A 22,831-nucleotide genomic window follows, 5' to 3' on the forward strand; every position below is an offset into this window, starting at 1 on the left:
AAACAAGGGCGGACAGACGGACAGAAATACCTTTTGAGATTACAATGAACACCTCTAACCAAGTTATTGTGGAAGATGGTCACAGTGTACAACTCGGGCGACGTACGATGTTGCTAGCTAAATACAACCCCTGGCTTACAGAGATACAGGAGAGGTAGGGGAATGGAGAGGGAGAGGGCAATTGTAATAATGTTGGTGCTCCCCAAAGCAGAGGAAGGAGTGACTAAGGAAAAGGTGTATTTACCTGAACAGCAGCATGAGGGCCTGAAGAAAAGTGCGGAAGTTGTTGTGGTGAGTGATGGCTGTGTCCTCGTTGAGCTCAATGTTTCCAAACACCTGGTATAGCAAGGGATTGATTATACCCACAGATCATGCCAGTTTCTGCCTTACACTGCATAAATACTTTCTTATTCAATAAAAAACTAAATTTCACACCATTTTAGTCTGTAGGCGTGTATAAACCAATTATTTTGAGGGAACATTTTCAAGGAAGTCCAGGAAGGAAATGTTAATATTTGGAAAGAATGGAAGCAGCACTCACCTGCATACCAATGATGGCATAGATGAAGAACAGCATCGCTATCAGAAGGCAAACATAGGGCAGGGCCTGGAAGGACAAGAACATTGTTCAGCAAAGTGCTTGAAATACAAGTAATGTATACAGTGTACTGTGTGTGTGTGTGTGTGTGTGTGTGTGTGTGTGTGTGTGTGTGTGTGTGTGTGTGTGTGTGTGTGTGTGTGTGTGTGCGTGCGTGCGTGCGTGCGTGCGTGCGTGCGTGCGTGCGTGCGTGCGTGCGTGCGTGCGTGCGTGCGTGTGTTACCTTGAAGGACTGGACGAAGGTCCACAGCAGGATACGGATGGTGTATCCCTGCCTCAGCAGCTTGATGAGACGAGCTGCTCTGAACAGCCTCAGAAAACTCAGATTCAAAAGCCGGTCCTACAGGACCAGAGACAAGAGCACAGTCAACATTACACCCTGTTCACAGGAGACAATCAAAATATGACCACATATGACAATGATGCAGACAAAACGACATGATTGTATTTGGCTGGTCCTGGTTCAGCTTGCTAAAGGAGGCCAAAAAATACATACATACAGACCAGTTCACACAGTGCTGTAGCTTGTGTAAAGAAGGGAATGAGAAAGAGCGATGAGACAGGAAGGGTAGTCACTCACCGTTGTCTATAAGAGCAGTTGTTTAACCGTAGCAGATGGTGGGCACATCAGTGAATACATTAAACAAGAGGACAATGCAGAGAGAGGGACAGGGAGAGGGAGATGGACAGGGACAGGGAGAGGGACAGGGAGAGGGAGGAACAAGGAAAAGTAAGAAAAATAGAAACAGTACAGAAAGCCGGTAAAAGCTCAGAACACACACTTAAATCAGTCAAAGCATTGGACAATGATACAGACATCTGGACAGATACTGTTGGATACTGGACAGATACTGTATCAATATGAGTATAGAACGTTAATAAACAACTACTTCTGGACATGAGAGAAACATGTTGAGTGATTCATATAGAAGTGCTCAGGTGACAATAATGACACTAACACACACACACACACAAACTGTTGCACTCAGCTGGACTCTGAATTGCCTCACGTTATCAGATCCCATATCAGACATCAGTGATGAATCAATAGTGTTAACATGCAGCTCTGTTCACAAACTTTCTCTCTCCCCCTCTTTGTCTCTGCTATCAGTCCTGGACTGGAGCCAAGACATCTTTGCTGAGATGGCTATTTAGCCTGTGTACAGGGCAGGCCCACATTGTAGAAACAAACCGTCTACACAGGCTTAGGTCTCTGCGTGTCTATCATACTATTCTGCCTCATTAGCAAGTAGTGTAATGTATATAGAGGAGAGTGGAAGAAACACGGTTTGTGCTGCGCTGGACTCTTAACTTACATTGATTTCTGTGACCACAATGTCAGTTATACTTCCCAGCACTGTCACAAAGTCAAACACGTTCCAGGCATCCTTCAGGTAATTCTGGAACAAGAGGGATTGAATATCACTCACAGACTCAAGGCATGCAGTGCATGAATTCAATAAGTATCAAATCATTGATCACTTTTGCCATATTGATAGCATGCAGATAAACAGGAAGGATGATAAACCCACCAGCGGACCGAAGGCAATGATCTTCAGAATGCATTCCAGAGAGAAGAGGGCAGTGAAGACGATGTTGAAGTGCTTCAACATGGCCTCGTAGAAGTCTGGAGCTCCATGGAACTGATGCAGAAAGGAGAAACCAGTGAAGAACAAACACCATTGTAAAGGCCTCCCGAGTGGCGCAGCGGTCTAAGGCACTGCTTCGCAGTGTTGCGGCGTCACTACAGCCTGGGTTCGATCCTAGGCTGTGTCACAACTGTCCGTGACCGGGAGTCCCATAGGGAGGCGCACAATTGGCCCAGTGTCGTCTGGGTTAGGGGAGGGTTTTGCCAGGGGGGGGCTTTACTTGGCTCATCGCGCTCTAGTGGCTCCTTGTGGCGGGCCAGGCACCTGCAGGTTGACTACGGTCGTCAGTTGAACAGTGTTTCCTCCGACACATTGGTGCAGCTGGCTTTCGTGTTAAGCGAGCGGGTGTTAAGAAGCGCAGCTTGGCGAGTCATGTTTTGGAGGACACTGCAACATCAACATTCAGAGGACACTCGCCAGTTGGGGAGTTGTAGTGATGAGACAAGATCGTAATCACGAAATTGGGGAGAAAAAGGGGATAAAAAATTCTAATAATAAAAAAACACCATTGTAAATAAAACCCATATTTATGTGAAATGTCTTACTTTAACTATTTGCACATCGTTATAACACCGTACATAGCCATAAAATGACATTTGAAATGTCTCTATTCCTTTGAAACTTTTATGAGTGTAATGTTTACTGTTCATTTTTTATTGTTTATTTCACTTTGGTTTATTATCTATTTCACTTGCTTTGGCAATGTAAACATATGTTTCCCATTCCAATAAAACCCTTGAATTTAATTGAATGATCCTACTATATTTTCTGTGAATGAGCCAGACTGTACTAACCTTCATCATGAGCACCACGGTGTTCAGGGCAATCATGATCATAATGGAGTACTCAAACGGAGGTGACACCACAAACTTCCACATCCGGTACTGGAAGGACTGCACGTTCTCTGGCATGTAACGCGTCAGTGGCTTGGCGTTGATGGCAAAGTCAATGCAGGCTCTCTGAAAAGAACGAGATGGAAATGAACACTTACATCCAATGTTCTCTTTCATAATCGCCACCGATTTCCTCATTATCATCATCATGGTCATCAGCACAATCATCAGTCGTCAATCCGTTACTCTTTCAAGCATTGCCTTCATTAGGACCATTGCATCTGTATCATCAACTCTGGGCAAAAGTAGCTTTTCAGAGGCAAATACTGTGCAGAAAACCACAAATATCCAACTAGATAGCAAGCAGAGTCTATCAGAGCCATGTGCAGTGGAGATGTGTGAATCCAGAGGATGAATACATGGCTGGCTCCTCCTGGCTGTGTTCTGGTTCCAGTTAGCTGAGTCAAGTTAGTTCAGCATACTGACAGACACAGACAGAGGGGACATACACTGAGTATACCAAACATTAGGAACACCTTCCTACTATTGAGTTGCTCCCACTTTTGCCCTCAGAACAGCCTCAATTCGTCAGGGCATGGACTCTACAAGGTGTCAAAAGCGTTCCACAGGGATGCTGGCCCATGTTGACTCCAATTCTTCCCACAGTTGTGTCAAGTTGGCTGGATGTCCTTTGGGTGGTGGACCATTCTTGATACACACGGGAAGCTGTTGAGCATTAAAAACCCAGCAGTGTTGTAGTTCTTGACACAAATGGGTGAGCCTGGCATCTACTACCATACCCCATTCAAAGGCACTTAAATCTTTTGTCTTGTCCATTCACCCTCCGAATGGCACACACACACAATCCATGTCTAAACTGTTTCAAGGCTTAAAAATCCTTCTTTAATCTGTCTCCTCCCCTTCATCTACACTGATTGAAGTGGATTTAACAAGTGACATCAATAAGGGATCATAACTTTCACCTGGATTCACCTTGTCAGTTTGTGTCATGGAAAGAGCAGGTGTTCCTAATGTTTTGTATACTCAGTGTATATCTATCTGTGCACAGTTGAGTCGTGTTAGGATAGCATACAAACAGACACAGGGAAACATATCTGTTGTTTTAGTTTAGAATAGGAACTGACGGAGATATATCTACTATGGTTGCCTAATGGGGTCCCGGTAGACATGAGGTATGGGGGATGGGGACGGCTCGCTGGCTTTGTGTCTGCCTGTGGAACCACAGATGGTGCTCCAGAATCAATTGTGGACCTGTGGACCTGTCACACTGGCCCTCAGCTGGGAGACTGTACTGCAGGCTCCACTGCAGCCTCACTGCCTCAACACGCACAACTGAACCCAGCATCAACAACAACAGCAGTGAGAGAGACTGTACCTTCACTGAGTACTCAGCCTAATGTCAGGGTTTGGCAGTATGATTGGCAACATCTACAGAGCATAGTAAGCATAGTGAGCTGATGACCAACAAATCACAAATGGAGAGAGGGACCATTGAAGAAATATTAATTGTTATTCCTTTCCTTTACTTCCTGTTCTGTAAACCCTTAGAAAAAAGGGTTCCAAAAGGCGAACCATTTTTGGTTCTGGGTAGAACCCTTTTTGGTTGCATGTAGAACCCTCTGTGGAAAGGATTCTACAAAAGGGTTCTACCTTGAACCAAAAGGGGTTCTTCAAAGGGTTCTCCTATGGGGACAGCAGAAGAACCCTTTTTGGTTCTAGATAGCACCTTTCTTTTGAAGAGTGTACTGTACCTCGTTTTTCTCCAGGCTGCATTCTGACATGGCCTTGTCTCCCTGCTCCTGGAAGGTAATGATGATCAAAGCCACAAAGATGTTGACGAAGAAGAAGGGGAAGACCACGAAGTAGACCACATAGAAGATGGAGATCTCTATACGGTAGCCTGGACTGGGACCCTGGTCCTCAAAGGTAGCATCCACAGAGTGCTTCAGAACACTGGAGAGGAACACAGGAACCATGCTGTCAGTATATGGAACCACTCACAACAACAGCCAAACGTAGTTAAACTACTACAACAAGTTTCCTACAGCAACTACAACATGACTAAGACCTAACTGGAAACGAGGACACCATTTCAAGTTCTATGTCTAAAATTAGGGACATAGTCAATTAAAAGCTTTTGTTAAAATGTAATAGGCATGTGATTAATGTTTAATGTTGATGATAGAAAGGTCCATTTTCATCAGCGTGTTAAAATATTCCTTACAGTAATAGCCCAACTGAGAGAGAGCCTGGCCACTTAGCCCTCCAGGTTATGAGGACTGAGTCTTATTTAATGGACTTCTACCCTGACCTAAATGACTCACCAGTCCATCATTTTTACATATTATGCATCACTGGATTATTTAATAACATAGCTAATTCAATGATTTCATTGAGGAGGACAGAGGAGCCGGAATAAGAAGGAGAATTATGAACATGCCGGAAATTGCACAGACAACCCTCTCTGGTGTGCTGACCTGACAAGCCTGCGCACTTTGCTTGAATACGATATTAAAGACAATTACAGAGACTAGCACAGCACATTCTCAGAACATATCCCCAGGGCAGGCTTGTTCACCCTCTAATGTTCTAGTACTGGGTCTTTCTATAATTAATGGGGCCAATGTGTGACATTGGGATAAATGTTTTAAAATGGTTTGAAACAGAAATAAAAAGGGTTTTCATGCAGTTCCACATGCGTACTTAGAGGAATAAAAGTGAACGTATGCAAATTGGCCCATAACTCCACCTATTCAACATCATAGGCCCAGGACTATACATCCTTTAAGCAGGGTTCATACAGACATTGGCAAGAACTCTCAGGGACTTTTTCAAGCACTTAATTGTAATTTTCAAGGACCGCAATGTTAAACAATTGTATAATTGATATAATTATACAGTACATATAGGGCCTAATATAGAACACCCTCAAAAAGCATGAAAAAAAGTGTGAAAAAAATTGGCCATTACCACTTTAAGAATAAAGATTTTTTTTAGGCCTTGCCAATGCATTGATATTCAAGTTATTATTACATTCTAAAATATGTGAGAATAATGTGGACTTGCCTGACTAAAGAAATTGGATGCATGCATGGTGATTTTTCTCCAAGCCTTTGTGGTCGACGCAGGCACACATAATAGAGCCATGAACAGCGGTAGCATTAATTTCACCATTTGAATCTCACCATCGCTGTTTTATAATGAGAAAGTCACCAAAAACCAGGTTCCTTTTTTAATGGAAGGATTTGTATGGAAAGCCAAGTTGAAGACAACATTAGATATTGTTGTCCTCATAATAACTTGCATGTGGTTTTTTCAAGGGATGCCTATTCCAGTACTTGAATTTCTGAGCTCCAATTTCAAATTGAAGTAGGGCTACTTCAAGCCCCTTGTATTGTTTAAAATTGCAGGTGTAACATGGAAAGCAAAATGTATTTGTCATGTTATTTCATTACCAGACCATGTTGTGAATAAGCACACTAGGCTGTGTAATTTGTTGTCATTATATCCAGAATAATATCACGTAGTAGACTCGGTGTTCAATCCGAGGCCCTTGATGCTTTCTCTGTTACATCTAACGAGACCCTGCTGTAAATCAAATGGACAACAACAGATGATCACCATCAATTCGCTAGGGACATTAGAACCAATGTGGATCCAGGCAAAGCGGTTTTCACCGGCATAACGAAGAAGACACCAAAATATTCTGGACATTCCTTTGCGATCATCTTTTTTCCAGCACTTGGGCTGTTGTTGCATCTCATGCACTATCACAACAGTTGTTCATCACTTCAGTGTTATTCGGAAAATTCCTTCCTTGATCAGATGATGATGTGTGAAAATATAACAAATATTACGTCGTAACTAATCAGCTGGACACCAAATGGCATCCAACAATTATCATGCATAATTATTGAAAATGATTTAGGTTTTAAGTATCAAGGTAAGGGGACTCTTTCGGTTAGAAGCATTCGATTTTGCAATGCTTACATTATTTTGGATTTCTGTGCCCATGAAAGCTGTTTTCACCCCTTAACATAAGGAGACAGGAAATGTTACGTTGTTACACAGCATTTCTGAGATCTTTATACAAAAAAACTGTCCGACAGCTATATACAGGATTCTTACAGGGTTCAAGTTTAATGTCTAATTGATCTGATTAATGGTTGATATATGATATAATGACAATTTATACTGGACAGAAAAGTAATGTTTTATGTCACATGACTTTGGACAAATCCGTAAAGACAATAATCATGATAAAGGGTTAAACATCGGTTTTAATCGACTCCTGAATTTGATTGACTATACTGTACAGTTGAAGTGGGAAGTTTACATACACCTTAGCCAAATACATTTAAACTCAGTTTTTCACAATTCATCACATTTAATCCGAGTAAAAATTCCCCTTTCCCCTTCTGTCTTAGGTCAGTTAGGATCACCACTTTATTTTAAGAATGTGAAATGTCAGAATAATAGTAGAGAATTATTTATTTCAGCTTTTATTTCTTTCATCACATTCCCAGTGGGTCAGAAGTTTACATACAGTCGTGGCCAAAAGTTTTGAGAATGACACAAATATTAATTTCCACAAAGTTTGCTGCTTCAGTGTCTTTAGATATTTTTGTCAGATGTTACTATGCAATACTGAAGTATAGTTACAAGCATTTCATAAGTCACAAAGGCATTTATTGACAATTACAGGAAGTTGATGCAAAGAGTCAATATTTGCAGTGTTGACCCTTCTTTTTCAAGACCTCTGCAATCCACCCAGGCATGCTGTCAATTAATTTCTGGGCCACATCCTGACTGATGACAGCCCACTATTGCATAATCAATGCTTGGAGTTTGTCAGAATTTGTGGGTTTTGGTTTGCGCACCCCCCTCTTGAGGGTTGACCACAAGTTCTCAATAAGGTCTGGGGAGTTTCCTGGCCATGGACCCAAAATATCGATGTTTTGTTCCCCGAGCCACTTAGTTATCTCTTTTGCCTTATGGCAAGTTGCTCCATCATGCTGGAAAAGGCATTGTTCGTCACAAAACTGTTCCTGGATGGTTGGGAGAAGTTGCTCTCTGAGGAAAAATTGTGAGTGAGCCCATTCCCTTGGCTGAGAAGTAACCGCACACATGAACGGTCTCAGGATGCTTTACTGTTGGCATGACACAGGACTGATGGTAGCACTCACCTTGTCATCTCCGGACAAACTTTTTTCCGGATGCCCCAAACAATCGGAAAGGGGATTCATCAGAGAAAATGACTTGACCCCAGTCCTTAGCAGTCAAATCCCTGTACCTTTTGCAGAATATCAGTCTGTCCTTGATGTTTTTCCTGGAGAGAAGTGGCTTCTTTGCTGCCCTTCTTGACACCAGGCCATCCTCCAAAAGTCTTCGCCTCACTGTGCGTGCAGATGCACTCACACCTGCATGCTGACATTCCTGAGCAAGCTCTGTACTGGTGGTGCCCCAATCCCGCAGCTGAATCAACTTTAGGAGACGCTCCTGGTGCTTGCTGGACTTTCTTGGGTGCCCTGAAGCCTTCTTCACAACAATTGAACTGCTCTCCTTGAAGTTCTTGATGATCCGATAAATGGTTGATTTAGGTGCAATCTTACTGGCAGCAATATCCTTGCCTGTGAAGCCATTTTTGTGCAAAGCAATGATGATGGCACGTGTTCCCTTGCAGGTAACCATGTTTGACAGAGGAAGAACAATGATTCCAAGCACCACCCTCATTTTGAAGCTTCCAGTCTGTTATTTGAACTCAATCAGCATGACAGAGTGATCTCCAGCCTTGTCCTCATCAACACTCACACCTGTGTTAACGACAGAATCACTGACATGATGTCAGCTGGTCCTTTTGTGGCAGGGCTGAAATGCAGTGGAAATGTTTTTGGGGGATTCAGTTAATTTGCATGGCAAAGAGGGACTTTGCAATTAATTGCAATTCATATGATCACTCTTCATAACATTCTGGAGTATATGCAAATTTCCATCATACAAACTGAGGCAGCAGACTTTGTGAAAATGTATATTTGTGTCATTCTCAAAACTTTTGTCCATGACTGTACACTCAATTAGTATTTGGTAGCATTGCTTTAAATTGTTTAACTTGGGTCAAACATTTTGGGTAGCCTTCCACAAGCTTCCTACAATAAGTTTGCTGAATTTTGGCCTATTCCTCCTGACAGAGCTTGTGTAACTGAGTCAGGTTTGTAGGCCATCTATTTTGTGAAGTGCACCAGTCCCTCCTGCAGCAAAGCACCCCACAACATGATGCTGCCACCCCTGTGCTTCACGGTTGGGATGGTGTTCTTCGGCTTGCAAGCCTCCCCCTTTTTCCTCCTAACATAATGATGGTCATTATGGCCAAACAGTTCTATTGTTGTTTCATCAGACCAGAGGATATTTCTCCAAAAAGTACAATCTTTGTCCCCATGTGCAGTTGCAAACTGTAGTCTATCTTTTTTATGGTGGTTTTGGAGCGGCCTTTCAGGTTATATCGATATAGGACTCGTTTTACTGCTTCCTCCAGCATCTTCACAAGGTCCTTTGGTTGAAAAATACGTTTTAACCTCTCTAGGGTAGGGGGCAGTATTTGCACGGCCGGATAAAAAACGTACCCGATTTAATCTGGTTATTACTACTGCCCAGTAACTAGAATATGCATATAATTATTGGCTTTGGATAGAAAACACCCTAAAGTTTCTAAAACTGTTTGAATGGTGTCTGTGAGTATAACAGAACTCATATGGCAGGCAAAAACCTGAGAAGATTCTGAACAGGAAGTGGCCTGTCTGACAAGTTGTTGTTCATCTTGGCTCTTTTTATTGAAGACTGAGGATCTTTGCTGTAACGTGACACTTCCTACGGCTCCCATAAGCTCTCAGAGCCCGGGAAAAAGCTGAATGATATCGAGGCAGCCCCAGGCTGAAACACATTATCGCGTTTGGATAGTGGCCGGTCAGAGTACCCTGAGACTCAGGCTCGTGCACGAGGGCACGAGATGTTTTTATTTTCTCTCTCTTTGTACGTATACACGCTTTCCCGGTCGGAATATTATCGCTTTTTTACGAGAAAAAATTGCATAAAAATTGATTTTAAACAGCGGTTGACATGCTTCGAAGTACGGTAATGGAATATTTAGAATTTTTTTGTCACGAAATGCGCCATGCTCGTCACCCTTCTTTACCCTTTCGGATAGTGTCTTGAACGCACGAACAAAACGCCGCTATTTGGATATAACAATGGATTATTTGGGACCAAACCAACATTTGTTATTGAAGTAGAAGTCCTGGGAGTGCATTCTGATGAAGAACAGCAAAGGTAATAACATTTTTCTTATAGTAAATCTGACTTTGGTGAGTGCTAAACTTGCTGGGTGTCTAAATAGCTAGCCCTGTGATGCCGGGCTATCTACTGAGAATATTGCAAAATGTGCTTTCACCGAAAAGCTATTTTAAAATCCGACATAGCGAGTGCATAGAGGAGTTCTGTATAATTCTTAAAATAATTGTTATGTTTTTTGTGAACGTTTATCGTGAGTAATTTAGTAAATTCACTGGCAGTGTTCGGTGGGAATGCTAGTCACATGCTAGTCACATGCTAATGTAAAAAGATGGTTTTTGATATAAATATGAACTTGATTGAACAAAACATGCATGTATTGTATAACATAATGTCCTAGGGTTGTCATCTGATGAAGATCATCAAAGGTTAGTGCTGCATTTAGCTGTGGTTTGGGTTTATGTGACATTATATGCTAGCTTGAAAAATGGGTGTCTGATTATTTCTGGCTGGGTACTCTGCTAATCTAATGTTTTGCTTTCGCTGTAAAGCTTTTTTGAAATCGGACAGTGTGGTTAGATTAACGAGAGTCTTGTCTTTAAAATGGTGTAAAATAGTCATATGTTTGAAAAATTGAAGTTTTTGCATTTTTGAGGTATTTGAATATCGCGCCACGGGATTACACTGGCTGTTGAGTAGGTGGGACGCAAGCGTCCCACCTAGCCCATAGAGGTTAACGAGAGTCTTGTCTTTAAAATGGTGGAAAATAGTCATATGTTTGAGAAATTGAAGTAATAGCATTTCTAAGGTATTTGAATAACGCGCCACGGGATTCCACTGGCTGTTGAGTAGGTGGGACGATTTCGTCCCACATACCCTAGAGAGGTTAATGACTCCAACCTAAGTGTATGTAAACTTCCGACTTCAACTGTATCTATGATCACCCCTTATATCTTAATAATATTTACAATATCATGACATTAACTAAATAGATAGATATCAATTACTTATCAACAGCTGTAACAAGTTGTCCAGTGTAGGAAATCCTCGCTGGTAGCCTAGTTTATAGAAAAACCCTATTGTTCTACTGTCTGTCTGTGTCTGACTGTCTTTCTGTATGTCTGAGAGACACCAGGCCACAGCACATTCTCAGTACATATCCCATGTTCACCCATTCTACTTCCTGTCTGTCTGAGAGCCATCAGGCCACAGCACATTCTCAGAACATAACCCCAGGCTTGTTCACCCCCTACTGGTATACTGTTATACTGTCTGTAGGTCTGTCTGCAGGCCACAGCACATTCTCAGAACATATCCCCAGGCCTGTTCACCCTCTACTGTTCCACTGTGTCTGTCTGTCTGTCTGTCTGTCTGTCTGTCTGTCTGTCTGTCTGTCTGTCTGTCTGTCTGTCTGTCTGTCTGTCTGTCTGTCTGTCTGTCTGTCTGTCTGTCTGTCTGTCTGTCTGTCTGTCTGTCTGTCTGTCTGTCTGTCTGTCTGAGAGCCACAGCATATTCTCAGAACATATCCCCACCAAAGACTTCAACTCTATAGAGCTACTGAAAAGGAGCCTGGAAAGTGGACTTACTCAGGCCAGCCCTCTCCGGTGGACACAGTGAAGAGAGTGAGGAAGGCCCAAAGCACGTTGTCATAGTGGAACTCGTACTTCTTCCACACCCGAGGCTGGGCTGCCACCTCATCTTTATCATAGTCCAGGAAATTACCTCTGTTTAGGGGAGAGAGAGAGAGAGAGAGAGAGAGAGAGAGAGAGAGAGAGAGAGAGAGAGAGAGAGAACAACTTATTCCACACGAACACATACAGGAATATGAATACTCAGATACGCCTTTGATTAGGTTGACAAGACACTGTCCATGTGACAAATCAATAAGATACCCAAACAAAAACACATGATTAATGCAATTTTCTTCAAAGCAGCACTGGGCTGTTCTTCTCTCTATGGGGGAAGATACAGTATATATACAGCAGTATGTGGACACCCCTTCAAATTAGGGGATACGGTTATTTCAGCCACACCCGTTGTTGACAGGTGTATAAAATCGAGCACACAGCCATGCAATTGCCATAGACAAACATTGGCAGTAGAATGGCCTTACTAAATAGCTCAGTGACTCACCGTCATAGGATGCCACCTTTCCAACAAGTCAGTTCGTCAAATTTCTGCCCTGCTAGAGCTGCCCCGGTCAACTGTAAGTGCTGTTATTGTGAAGTGGATATGCCTAGGAGCAACAACGGCTCAGCTGCAAAGTGGTAGGGCACACAAGCGTAGCGCATAAAAATCGTCTGTCCTCGGTTGCAACACTCACTACCGAGTTTCAAACTGCCTCTGGAAGCAATGTCAACACAATAACTGTTCGTTGGGAGCTTCATGAAATGGGTTTCCATGGCCGAGCAGCCGCACACAAGCCTAAGATCACCATGCGCAATACCAAGGGTCGGCTGGACTGATGAATCACGCTTCACAATCTGGCAGTCCGACGGACGAATCTGAGTTTGGCAGATGACTGGCCTGCAAAGAGCCCTGACCTCAACCCCATCAAACACCTTTGCGATGAATTGGAACGTCGACTGCGAGCCAGGCCTAATCTCCCAACATCAGTGCCCGACCTCACTAATGGTCTTGTGGCTGAATGGAAGCAAGTCCCTGCGGCAATGTTCCAACATCTAGGGAAAGCCTTCCCAGAATCGTGGAGGCTGTAATACAGGGACTGTGCAAAGCAGTCATCAAGGCAAAGGGTACTACATTGAAGAATCTCAAATATAACATATATTTTGATTTGTTTAACACTTTTTTGGTTACTACATGATTCCATATGTGTTATTTAATAGTTTTGATGTCTTCACTATTATTCTACAATGTAGAAAATAGTAAAAAGAAAGAAAAACCCTGGAATGAGTAGGTGTGTCCAAACTTTTGACTGGTACTGTAAGCAACTCACCGTTACTGCTCTTAACCTGTTGGGGCTAGGGAGCAGTATTTTCACGGCCGGATAAAAAACGTACCCAATTTAACTGGTTACTACTCTTGCCCAGAAACGAGAATATGCATATAATTAGTAGATTTGGATAGAAAACACTCTAAAATTTCTAAAACTGTTTGAATGGTGTCTGTGAGTATAACAGAACTCATATGGCAGGCCAAATGTGAGAAGATTCCATACAGGAAGTGCCCTGTCTGACAATTTGTTGTCCTTCTGTTGCATCTCTATCGAAAATACAGCATCTGTGCTGTAACGTGACACTTTCTAAGGCTTCCATTGGCTCTCTAAAGCCGCCAGAAAGTGGAATGGGGTGTCTGCTGTCTCTGGGCAAAGAACAGCAGCAGAGTTTGTAAGTGGTCAGCCTGGGGACAGTGAGACTGAGATGCACGTTCACGAGACTTCTCCATTGTTTTTCTTTCCGCCTTTGAATGAATACAACGTTGCCCGGTTGGAATATTATCGCTATTTTACGAGAAAAATAGCATAAAAATTGATTTTAAACAGCGTTTGACATGCTTCTAAGTACGGTAATGGAATATTTTGAATTTTTTTGTCACGAAATGCGCTCGCGCGTTACCCTTCGGATAGTGACCTGAACGCACAAACAAAACGGAGGTATTTGGATATAACTATGGATTATTTGGAACCAAAACAACATTTGTTGTTGAAGTAGAAGTCCTGGGAGTGCATTCTGACGAAGAACAGCAAAGGTAATCAAATTTTTCTAATAGTAATTCTGAGTTTAGTGAGTCCCAAACTTGGTGGGTGTCAAATTAGCTATGTACTCAGAATATTGCAAAATGTGCTTTCACCGAAAAGCTATTTTAAAATCTGACATAGCATTTGAATAAAGTAGTTCTGTATCTATAATTCTTAAAATAATTGTTATGTATTTTGTCAACGTTTATCATGAGTAATTTAGTAAATTCACTGGAAGTTTTCGGTGGGTATGCTAGTTCTGAACATCACATGCTAATGTAAAAAGCTGGTTTTTGATATAAATATGAACTTGATTGAACAAAACATGCATGTATTGTATAACATAATGTCCTAGGAGTGTCATCTGATGAAGATCATCAAAGGTTAGTGCTGCATTTAGCTGTGGTTTTGGTTTTTGTGACATATATGCTTGCTGTGAAAATGGCTGTGTGATTATTTTTGGCAGGGTACTCTCCTGACATAATCTAATGTTTTGCTTTCGCTGTAAAGCCTTTTTGAAATCGGACAATGTGGTTAGATTAACGAGAGTCTCGTCTTTAAAATGGTGTAAAATAGTCATATGTTTGAGAAATTGAAGTTATAGCATTTTTGAGGTATTTGTATTTCGCGCCACGCGATTCCACTGGCTGTTGACTAGGGTGGGACGCAAACTAAAGACAGTTAGGTCCAACAGAGATAAGTGGACGATGTATTCTTTTGACAAAATGATCAATGAAAAACAATGAGCAGTCTTTTTAAATAACTTGATGTTCCTAAACAGGCTTGCTACAAGTCACTGACACCTTTCATGAAATGGGCATCACACATAATCAGTCCAAACGTTTCACAGAAGTTGGACAGAAATAATGTCCAATATACATAAATAAGCGGAATGTCTGTTGACTGTTTTGCTGCTTGTGATATTTTAACAAAACATTTGTGATGTACATAAATAAAGCTACTGTGTGCACCACCGTTGGCAAAATAACCAAGTGAGTTACCCCGAAGACCAGCTTTTGGTTGGTCTTAAATATTCCTAGTTGTGCTCACTGAAATTGCCATATTGATGCACATTTTCAAGAACACACCTGAAATATTTCCACCCCTCCCACCTCAGCGCAAGCCAGCTGTTAGACAGGTAAATTGGCAAACGTGACTTACTGGCAAATGCACCAGTTTTTACATAACGAAATCGGAAATGCGTTTGCCTCCTTACCCCCAGCCAAAAATAGAGGCCCTGGGCCGTACCACCACAGCTGCCCTGGAGGGGGCGCCATCTCTAGAGCTGTTACCGTTATTCCATGGTTTGCTATATCAATGTTAGGCCTAGTGCCTTGGTGACAACTTTGTTCATCTGTCTTCTCCTGTTTAATTTCAAAATGCCCTTTCTTCTTGTGCCAGGCTTGATCAGTGTACTGTACTGTAGACCTACCTGCAGTCTTTCTCCAGGCCCTTGGACTCATCGGTGCAGTAGAAGAACTTGCCCTTGAACAATTGCACGGCGATGACAGCGAAGATGAACATGAAGAGCATGTAGACTATGAGGATGTTGAACACGTTCTTCAGGGAGTTGACCACACAGTCAAACACAGCCTGAGCGAGGACACACACACACACACACACACACACACACACACACACACACACACACACACACACACACACACACACACACACGCACACACATACGCACACACACACGCACACACACACACGCACACACACACACACACACACACACACACACACACACACACACACACACACACACACACACACACACACACACACACACACACACACACACGGGGAAACATGGGGCTGGGTTAGATACAGTACACGCTGATGACTCTGTGTCCTGACAATACTCATCAATAAGTCAACACCAGTGAATACACGTGTAGTGTACATTGGGTCAGGTCAGATAAAGTCCTATTCCGTACCTTCAGCTTGGGTAGGCGTTTGATGGTCTTGAGGGGCCGTAAGACTCTCAGAACTCTGAGAGACTTGATGGTGCTGATGTCCTTTCCTTTGGACCCTCTGCACAAGAAAAACACTAAGTTAGACAGCAAACCTGTAAGGTCAAAACTCAAATGCTAAACCCTGGGTGAAGGTAGTTGTATTCAGAAACGGCTAAGAACAACAATTGCATTAAAAAAGAGGCAAACAACTCGTGACAAAAGTCAAAAGCTTGTTGATAAATCACTGTTGCTTCTAAAAGTTTCATGAATGGTAAGGTTTAGACTAAGAAACAGAAAGCATTTGAAGAATGCTCTCTGATGGTCTTGACCGAACGTGACTGGAAATGTTCTTACAATCTAAGGAAATGGGGTTAGGAGAACGGTTGGTACTACATTACCATCTCCCACTACTAAAGACATTGCATTTTTAATAATACTTCCAAAATGATTTGTGTTTGAAAAACACAACAGAGTAATAATTGAGGTAAACATTTTTTTGTCAAAGCTGTAGATACCCTTGGTACAGATAATTGTTTGTGACAACCAAGCACCCAGCCCCAACTGAGAATGGATTAGTAATCTCACTGTAGGCTCATGCCTCTCCATACCATTCAGATAGGTGTACTGTAGCATGTAATCCTGGATTACATGAGCGAATTGGACAGTTTGTGGATGTATAGCATGCAGAGTAGTTATCCCACAGAAATACACCTTCCCTGAGAGTCACATCTCAACACATATTTCTCCATGCAAATAACACCCCAAAAATAAATCATGTACGCTCGCACTACAGACTGCATCAGGTTTCTGCAGAAGAACCCACAACCAGTGGTACAAAATAAACGGTGACATTTCTTTTAAAGGAACCAATGCTGTTTTCATACACAAATCCTGCTCGTTGAGCTGAGATGGAGAGACTGACAAACGAAAAGATGAAAGAATGTCAGTGTAGAGTATAATGACTCACGGGGAAATACAGGAACAAGTGATTTAATCGACTTTCTCAGATACAATGGGCGGAAAAACAGAACATCTTTTGAACCAACATGTGAGCAGAATCCCATTAAGTCTCCGTGTACATTAATGTTCCCTACAGACTCAGAAGAGCTCATGCTGAATCACCACCTTGGGGAGCTGTGAGAATAGCAATACAAGTGACTCGCAATGCAGGCATCTCCAAATCAAACACAAAGAAGTGATACAAAATACTGCATGTTATATCAAACGTCAAATAATTGACCAATGTATGGTATAGTACACAAAATGGTCATGTATTTAAGGTCAATCATCCCATTGGTGAAACTTGGAGGGATTTGAATGACTCCAATAAACAGTCAGCAACACATAAATAACCAGTCAAAGATACTATGTGACACTTCACATTAATACATGTTATATAAATAGACCTATTCAATGTACAGTACAGTACACAACATTTATATCACAACAAGGTAAAATGTTCCAGCACCCATATCACTCAATCCCATCTCTGTCTCAAATCTAGAGAGATTTCTCTGAAAAGGTGAACTCCTCTGTTGTTAAAGTAAATCCTACACAGCAGTCACTGATTTTCAACGGATAGATAAAGACAAACTTGTCAAGATCTCAGCATCTGGTGAAGATGATTAACATGGCACCAACAAGACAGTCCTGGAGGAGGCAAATGGCAACAGAGAGAAACAAATCTGCCAGCGCCCTTCATTTTCCCCTACCCTGCCCCGCCTCCTCCCTCTTTCTGCTGTCAGCTGCCATCACACACACACACACACACACACACACACACACACACACACACACACACACACACACACACACACACACACACACACACACACACACACACACACACACACACACACACACACACACACACACACACACACACACACACACACACACACACACACACACACACACACACACACACACACCACTTCCCATCCAAGTGGGAATAAAAGCCATGTTGTAACTCTGGCTGGTATGCCCAACACAGCATGGCCATGTGATATGACGGTGAGGTTCCTCCCTAACAGAGTCTCCGTTACAGCTCTACTCTACCACAGCAGCATGCAACATTCATGCTCCGATACGCATTAGTCCAGCATGCTTTTTATCACAGTAAGTAGAGCCCGTGGTTTGAGATCACAAAACACTCACACGTTAAACCACACATGACATTCTGATAGCTTTCAAAGGACGCTTGACCAGCTTAGAGAAAAACATGTGACTTGGGAGTTTCATTGCGAGCGCTTTGAGTTTTCTATAGGGGCTGGACGGTGACAGAGCTATGAGACGCCAAGACAGTGGTTAAATATGTAATGAGGACATCATTCTCAGGTACAGGTGGCTGGCGTGTCCCATATGTCATCTCCCTGGAAGGAGAACAAAATGGTCATTCGAAATAACCACCATGTCCTGTCTCAGCACTGGCTATTTTTACTACTACTTTAATGGTAGTCCTACAGATGTAGGATCTTGATTTGACCCATTTTGCTACAGCTGGAAAATAATCCCTGCAGCAACAGGAAATGTGAATTATTATGTGGATTATAATTAATGGACAATTTTGTAACGGTTGATAGATATTCGTTAGGGAAAATCAGGTCTGAAATTTCAAAGGGGAAATTACATACTCCAGAAGCCTTTTTCATCCTCAAATACACTACAAGTTTAAAAAGTCCTGCGAGTTCTCCTGCAACAGGGTGATCAAATTAAGATCCTATCTGTAGTTCTCTCTCTGTCAATGTGGAACAAGACTGTATTATGTTTTAATATAGGCACTGATAGGGCTATGCTTGGTGCGTCTCCTAGGGGAAAAGAGTTTAACAGAATAAACATGAATGTGTGTTTATAACAGCTCAGAGTATTTGACTTGGGCATAGAAGCTTGAAAATAAATACAACGAGTCTACTGTACATAATGATTAGAATGGCCAGCATAGTTAGTGCTGATGCTGGGATTTGGGCCAATCATCAATTATGAACACGTTTTACTTGAGCATCCATTTACAGTAAGATTGGAGAGTGCTCTTTAATTACTTCTTACTTTTATTTCTTATTTTTATTCATCTTTTTTTTAAACGGAATTGTTGGTTAGGAGCTTGTAAGTAAGCATTTCACTGTAAGGTCTACACCTGTTCTATTCGGCGCGTGTGACAAATAAAATTTGATTTGATTTGAACACCCAGAAAGAGAGAGAGAGGTTTCTATTGAAAGCTATCAGAGTGACATGGCAAAGGCTCCTGGTCTGTAAAGGAAACCCTTTACTCATACAGGTATAGTGATATGATCCTGGCCTAAGCAGAAGAAAGAGGAGTAGAGGGGAGAGGGGGTTCCCCACCTGGGCACACCTTGCGGCGGTCTGACGGGGGAAAACAGTAAAGGGAAAAAACAAGATAAAGAGCACAATTATGGCGTCTTCCCACACATAGAAAATATGACAGGTACAATCTAAACAATACGATATGGAGAATGGGAATAGGCCTATGATGTATGAAACTGAGATGTTTGTCATTTACTGTACTATTCTGTCAGTGACAGACAGTTGAATGCTATTGTGAAAGTGTGAGGAACTGATCCGACTAGAAAAGGCCTTCGCCAAATGGCAATCTCGGACATAATGACACTTCTTCAAGGATGACTGGGTTGCAAAATGGCTTTCATTTCTTCAAGGCAATGTTCATAAAACAGACCCCCCAAAAAATCAGGTTGTGTTTGCCAAAAAGACACTCCTGCTCTTGTTTTGGTGGCACAGGTAAGAGTGTGTTTCTTGTGTACTAGCAGACGTTTCCAACAGACAGAGGACATCTGACGGATGCGGAACGTCTGAAGGGAGATGGAACGGTGACACGTGGTTGTGAGATTCAAGGAAGCAACACTACACAAACAGTGTGTCGATGACACATCACGGTGGCGGTACGGTTCATTCACAATGAGTCGGTGGATCACATTGACATGACAGGCAGAATGAGGCCCGGGGCATGCAGGGAGAATAATGTCCATCGATCAACATCAACGCGGCTGGCTGTCTGTCAGAGTGGCTAGGGGAGAGTGATAGATACTAGAGGCAGTGCTGTAGACAAACAAAGTGGGGATGGAGGGTGGTACCGTATGGTCACTAAGCAGTCACCAATATAGATACCTTGATGACACCATAACAGCTTAAACACACTCTGAGATTCCATGCAGAGATGTAAAGAGCTCATCAGCTCTAAAGTGGCGTTCTGTTTGGTGAGTAGGTCCATTTGTAATCAAAACATGAGCTGATATAGAGCAGTAGGATCCTTCTCATCACAGCAACACATGTATTTGTCTAGTGCGGTCCTGTTGAATATGTAGTCACACTGAGGTGATATTGCCCCCTATAGCGGAGGGGAACATGGAACAGGACAGAGGAGCTATGGTCAAGCAGATAAATATGAGAGAAGACAAGTGGACTATGAAAAGATGACGAGAAGAGAGAGAGAGATAAGTGTGTCCCAGAACAAAACGGGCCTATGGACTGAGCATAGACCCTGTTAGCTCACACAAACAGAAACAGGCAAGATGAGAGAGAGAGAGAGAGAGAGAGAGAGAGAGAGAGAGAGAGAGAGAGAGAGAGAGAGAGAGAGAGAAAGAGCGAGAGAGAAAGCATTACCCCATGAAGCTCCTTCAAGAGATCCAAGCCACAAGGAAACAGAAAAGGAACTTTGAGTCAATAGCGCACATAACACTTGTCTAAACACACACACACACACACATTGCACACTTCCCACACGCAGCATGAAATAAAGCATTTTGTGGAGGTTAATTTAACGCAATTACAATCCTTACTGCCAAACACCTCAACTATAAGCAAATAAACGTGACATTATGCATTCCTATTTTCCCGTTGTGCTGTTATGGAACTAATGGTAGGTTCTGGCAGCAGCAGCAGCATTACCAGATGTACAGGATAATTACCCTAAACCCATGGAGACTCTCTCTCCCGGACTAAACCCAGTGTTTCACCTGAATTGACATATTCTCATTTTTACAAATAATCACAACAGTTTGCCCAAAAACTCGTCCCAAAGACTGAGCCCATAATGAATACAATACTGCAGCAGTAAGAGGTAGCAGACATCATCATTCAGGAGGACATACTATATTATGTTGATACAAGGAATTTGATTCTGAGGAATTTAACAGATGGGATATGACAGACGAATTACAGCGCATGTAAATTCAAAAGAGAAAGGGATGTCTGGGAAAGTGCAGCTTATCAGTTTCTTCTGTCAAATTTGCCTTGTGCAATTATTTTATTTCATGAAATGATGAACGTTACTAAGAAAATATACAACTTACGAAAATGCAAATGCCACCAGTGCGCCACTGACCACAATGAAGTCCAGAATGTTCCAGAGGTCTCTGAAGTAAGAACCAGGATGGAGCAGGAGGCCCAGGTCAACCATCTGGACCAATCAGAGAGCAGGGTTAGATGGCTACAACACACTGAGGTTGGGGCAACCTCCTATAGTCCTACAATGTATTCAATTAAAGTGCTCTCATTTAGTAATGCATTTCAATAAACACGGCATGTAGCATGAGGCCAATACAACCATAGGAGTAACGGAATGAAAAACAAAGAAATCAATTCTAGACAAACATATCGTGGAAATCTAAGACAGCTGCCCAAAAAGGATCCGAAAACATGTTATTTTTGTTCAGTCATGTAGTAAAAATGTAATTTAATGACACGTGCCTATCCAAGCGCTTACCTTAATCACCATCTCAAATGTGAAAACTCCCGTGAAGACGTAGTCCAGATACTTGAGCACCTGAACAGGAGAGAGTAAGTGCAGGAGAAAAACACAGCCAAGAGTCAATGCAAAAGTAATTATTCCTCTAGCTCATTTGAACAGCTGCCTGATCTTCTCCTCGCTGACGGATATATTTGGATGAACTTGGTTGTCACACCTGTTGTTGTTTTTTAAATGTCTAACTGAGTCAAATCAATTCAAATCTTATTGGTCGTGTACACAGTCATGCAGATGTTATTGCAGGTGCAGTGCAACAGTGCAGCAATATCTAGCAATACAACAACAATACACACAAATCCCCAAAATTCTAAGAAAGACATGAAGAAATATCAGAACGAGCAATATCAGAGTCCGGATATATATATATATATATAAATATAAATATATATGTATGGTGGTATGTATAGACAGTATATGAATAGAAAAGGTGTGTACAGCAGTAGTTTTATAGGATGAGCCTTGACTAGAATACAGTAATATATATGAAGTGGGAAAACAGTATGTAAACATTATTATAAACTGGGTGGTTTGAGGCCTGAATGCTGATTGGCTGACAGCTGTGGTATATCAGACCGTATACCGAAGGTATGACAAAACATTTGTTTTTACTGCTCTAATTACATTGATAACCAGTTTATAATGGCAATAAGGCACTTCGGGGGTTTGTGATATATGGCCAATATACCACAACTACGGGCTGTCTCCAGGCACTCTGTGTTGCGTCGTGCCTAAGAACAGCCCTTAGCCATGGTATATTGGTCATATACCACACCCCCTCGGGCCTTATTGCTTAATTATACAATGGGTGAGTCTAATCCTGGATACTGATTGGTTACCACCGGCTAAATCTAGTATGACGTTGAAATGCCTATTTACTCTGTTCCATCTGACTGCTCAATCCACTGTCTCATCAGCCCAGCCAGGCAATTTATATACCAGATCAACACTGTAAAAAGCATCTAGACATTATCTCCCATTTCTTTTAGACTAGCATTTGGTTTTCAACAGC

At 42.1% G+C, this 22,831-nt stretch overlaps 1 protein-coding gene across 7 annotated transcripts in view; it reads right to left on the reverse strand.

Moving 5' to 3' along the window:
- LOC106579993 (voltage-dependent N-type calcium channel subunit alpha-1B) overlaps positions 1 to 22,831 on the reverse strand; it is a 146,035-nt gene that overhangs the window by 20,444 nt on the left and 102,760 nt on the right. For 4 of the 7 annotated variants that reach the window (XM_014160511.2, XM_014160502.2, XM_014160495.2 and 1 more), the window contains 15 exons: positions 21,781 to 21,840; positions 21,368 to 21,474; positions 20,679 to 20,690; positions 19,383 to 19,403; positions 16,026 to 16,122; positions 15,515 to 15,675; positions 11,972 to 12,109; positions 4,853 to 5,054; positions 3,042 to 3,206; positions 2,131 to 2,241; positions 1,915 to 1,998; positions 1,179 to 1,184; positions 822 to 938; positions 542 to 607; positions 245 to 336 (listed from right to left, as the gene is read on the reverse strand). In XM_014160511.2, coding sequence (XP_014015986.2) covers positions 245 to 336; positions 542 to 607; positions 822 to 938; positions 1,179 to 1,184; positions 1,915 to 1,998; positions 2,131 to 2,241; positions 3,042 to 3,206; positions 4,853 to 5,054; positions 11,972 to 12,109; positions 15,515 to 15,675; positions 16,026 to 16,122; positions 19,383 to 19,403; positions 20,679 to 20,690; positions 21,368 to 21,474; positions 21,781 to 21,840 — 1,439 coding nt within the window. The remainder of the gene's footprint in view (positions 1 to 244; positions 337 to 541; positions 608 to 821; positions 939 to 1,178; positions 1,185 to 1,914; positions 1,999 to 2,130; positions 2,242 to 3,041; positions 3,207 to 4,852; positions 5,055 to 11,971; positions 12,110 to 15,514; positions 15,676 to 16,025; positions 16,123 to 19,382; positions 19,404 to 20,678; positions 20,691 to 21,367; positions 21,475 to 21,780; positions 21,841 to 22,831) is intronic. The other 3 variants (XM_045703026.1, XM_014160516.2, XM_014160517.2) reach the window with 1 other exon arrangement.

This window comes from Salmo salar, chromosome ssa20 (genome assembly GCF_905237065.1).
Source record: "Salmo salar chromosome ssa20, Ssal_v3.1, whole genome shotgun sequence".
Classification (NCBI taxonomy): domain Eukaryota; kingdom Metazoa; phylum Chordata; class Actinopteri; order Salmoniformes; family Salmonidae; genus Salmo; species Salmo salar.